Raw genomic sequence first — 3,386 nt, forward strand, 5'->3', positions numbered from 1 at the left:
AGCTAAAAGGGATGGGCTTTAAAGGTTTTTTAAAGTGCATCCTGAAAGACTGCATTGTGATCTTTGAAAGTGCTTCAGAAATAAGAAAAAAGGAGGGATAAGTAATAAAGTAGGTATAACTTTTGAAACACTTGAAAAAACAACCCATTTAGCCATATAAACATTTTCTTCACCCATAATCACACATATCAAATTGGAACTGGTTATATAGATATAAATATCACAACCACCCAACCCCCAAATCCAAACATCATTTCCAAAAGCAAAAGAAAAAGGATTCCTTCTCCATATGGTACTGGGTCTTAAGGCTGGAATCTCTGAGAGAAGAGTCTTGCGTTATTGTTTAAACAACCTTTATTACCTGCCTCTGACATTCCCCAGGGTTACAGAGCAGGGGGCATCTGAGCCTCAAGTTCCACGGATGAAGCAGACACTGCAATAACAACTGAATCAATAGAGGAGAGGCATTTGGAAGTACTGGGGTGAAACACCCAGTAATGGTAATCCTCAGCAGAAGATGGCATAGCTACCAAAAATCAGGCGTTACCACTGGGATGAAAACTGGGGAGGCAAGAAAACCATACAGTTGGAGTCATAGATCATTTCCCTCCCCGTTGAGCACTCCTCCCCCTTCCGTCCCCCATTAAGTTCATTCTATCCCACAGACTGGTCCTAGTGTCCTGCTAGCTCCCTGCTGAAAGAGAGAGGGAGGGAAAAGATGTCTGAGGTCTCTTCATTTCCTTTGTCTCTGTCCCTAAGGCAACTGGAAGCTGGAGCTGCTGCAGTCGGCCTGGCAAGCCCGTTGGCTCTGCAGAGTGAGCAGTCCCTGGCAGCCCCTGGAGCAGCTGCCAGTTAGACGGCCCAGAGTTCTGATAGAATGCATTGCTTCAGTTCAGTGCCAAGTGTTGGACGTGTTGGATTCAGTTCCCAGAGGGCTGGAGCGTGCTGTCAGGGCTGTCTGAAGACAAGAGAGCAGAGGCAGTTTAGTGCAGTTGGATGTGCGGGGTAGGGGTGGAGGCGCAGGGGTGAAGAGGGAGAAACTGGCCCGAATGGGTAAGGTGGTGCTTCTCCTTCCAGGGCCTTCCAGACAAGGTCTCCTGGCCTCTCACCATTATCTGGGCCTCAGATGAGGCGAACCCTGGAAGGGAGTTGGGGGTGGAAGGTGGGAGGCGCGCCCAGGGATGAGCGAGATGAGGAGGGCGCGAACCAGCAACCTGGGGCTGTGGTTTTAGACCCGCTCAGCGCCCTGGGCGAGGGCAGGCAGCCCCCCGGAGGCAAGCTGGCGGCGGCCCTCGGCCTGGGAGCCCGCGGCAGTCTCGGCGTCGGCGGTCAGGGCGCCTCCCGGGGCCCATTCGTGCTCGGCGCAAGCCTGGGACGGCTCGTCCTTGGCCTCGACGAGCTTACGGGAGCGGGTGTAGGCCAGGATGAGGCCTCCGGCCAAGCAGGCGTAGAAGATCATGATGAGCAGGATGTAGAGATAGGCGTCGTCGCCCTTGGCGCTGGTCACCTCGCGGCCCACGAAAGGGTCAGGCACGACCCCCATGCCCATGCTGGGACCAGGGCCAGCGCCCAAGCCGCTGGCGTTACCCCGGTGGTGCAGCTCGAGCAACAGGCGGCTCAGAAGGGTTCGCAGCCGCTGGCTCTCGCTGCAGTTCATGGCTTTCGGGGAGTGACACGGCGGCTCCAGGACGCTGCTGACCTTTCCCCCTGGGCGAGGGGAAGCGAGCTAGCGAGCGGGCCGGCCGGCGGGCAGGGCTCAGCCTCGGAAACAGCGGTGGCACCCAGCTCTCCGGCGAGCGCGCAGTGGCTGGGGGCGCCGACCGCGGGGCCTCCTTATTCCCTCACTCCCGCCCCTCCTCCCCTTCCCCACCACGCCCCCTTCGGCCCGCGGCCGCCTCTTCCCAGGCTCTGGCTGTCTCGCTGCTCCAGGGAAAGGGGACAGCTGGTGGGGGGAGGAGAAGGGGACAAGAGTGGGGGCGAGGCTGGGAGACGGGCGGAGGGGGCGGGGGCTCGGAATGCGCGAGGCCCCAGGCAGCAGACGCTGGCAGGGCAGCTTGCTGGGGCCAAGCCTGGACCCTGGGCGGCGGAAGAGAATTCCTTCCAAGTTCTGGCCACCTGCCCTGCAGGCCAGGCTTTGGCCCAGATACAGCATTTGGCCCCCTAAGGCAGCTCTGCCTTGGGGCGCTCAAGGGAGAGGGCAGACGCCTTTCCGCAGCAGAGACCCCTTGTCCACATTTTATGGAAGTTACTCCCATATACAAGGACCCAGGCCTATCTTTCTAGTCCTCATTCCTTTCCTTTTCCCCCCGGCCCCCTTTTCGGCCCCCTTTTCACCCCCCTCCCACCTTGTCGGAGGAGAGCATCTTATTCAGAAGATGCTCAGGCTGAATTTGGTGACTGAGTGCTCAGGCACCTGCTAGAAGGCCAAGGCAGAGTAGAACTCCCTGGTTATCCAAAATGGTTTCTGGTGATATAAGTGATATTACACCTTCTTGGAAGCACCCCTGCTCTGATGTCCTACGACACTTTTTGAAAAGTCAACACATCTTAGCACATGAATGTACTATTCATAATGGGAGCCTGTTTCCCATGGGTAAGTAAGCCATCTTCCCGGAAGTGAAACCAAGTTCTTCCAATAAGAGTAGCATGCACATTTTAAAAGGCCCTTTGACTACACTCTGTGGATATCTCGGGATCTGAAAAGTGCCAGTTCTAGAGAATATGCTCACCCTACTCCCAGTTAGGCCAGCTAACAACTGTGTGCCTCTCTAGACTTGGTAACAGGTCTAGGCCCTAATGGCTTTTAGGGCAACCATTTTTTTCTCAAAGGCTATCTTTTTTTAGGGGAAAACAAGGCACCAAGACAAAGATCAGGCCAGATATGTTAAATTGGAAACAGACTGAGCTTCACAAAGGAAAAGGGTTGGTTTGTAGATGGTGAGGTAGAAAAAATGAGGTAGTGCTGGCTAGGTCTGGTTGTCCATAGTTGCCAAATGAGAGCAGAAAGCAAGAAAAGTGTATGACCTTACGCACACCTTGAAAATAATGCTGCCTGTTCAAGACCGTTCAGTCCAGGGACCATTCAATCTATAGGTGCCATGGGTTAAAAAAGGAAGGTTTTCCGATGCCTCTTCCCCAACCATTCTTCAGCCCACCAACCACCCAGGGGCTGTAGCCTTCTGTGTGTTCAGGTGAGGTTGGCACCAAACTGTATCCAGGGTCTCAAACAGAGCCTTGCTTCACAGCCTCTAAACAGGCCTCAGAGACATTCCACATGACCCTGACACTGGCTCCCTTCTAATCACCTTGCCTCAATATTCTCACATCAGAGGGGCTCAGGAAAGAATTGTTAAAGCAACTTGGCAGGATGAATGCCAGAGGACACA

General features: G+C 54.6%; 1 protein-coding gene across 1 annotated transcript; it reads right to left on the bottom strand.

Annotated features, from left to right (window-relative positions):
* Positions 1-336: 336 nt before the first annotated feature.
* KCNE5 (potassium voltage-gated channel subfamily E regulatory subunit 5) lies at positions 337-1,809 on the bottom strand. Its single transcript, XM_004064700.4, has one exon. It carries the CDS (start codon positions 1,655-1,657, stop codon positions 1,229-1,231), a length of 429 nt encoding a protein of 142 aa, XP_004064748.1. The 5' UTR covers positions 1,658-1,809; the 3' UTR covers positions 337-1,228.
* Positions 1,810-3,386: the final 1,577 nt, after the last annotated feature.

This window comes from Gorilla gorilla, chromosome X, assembly GCF_029281585.2.
Source record: "Gorilla gorilla gorilla isolate KB3781 chromosome X, NHGRI_mGorGor1-v2.1_pri, whole genome shotgun sequence".
Taxonomy (NCBI): Eukaryota; Metazoa; Chordata; class Mammalia; order Primates; family Hominidae; genus Gorilla; species Gorilla gorilla.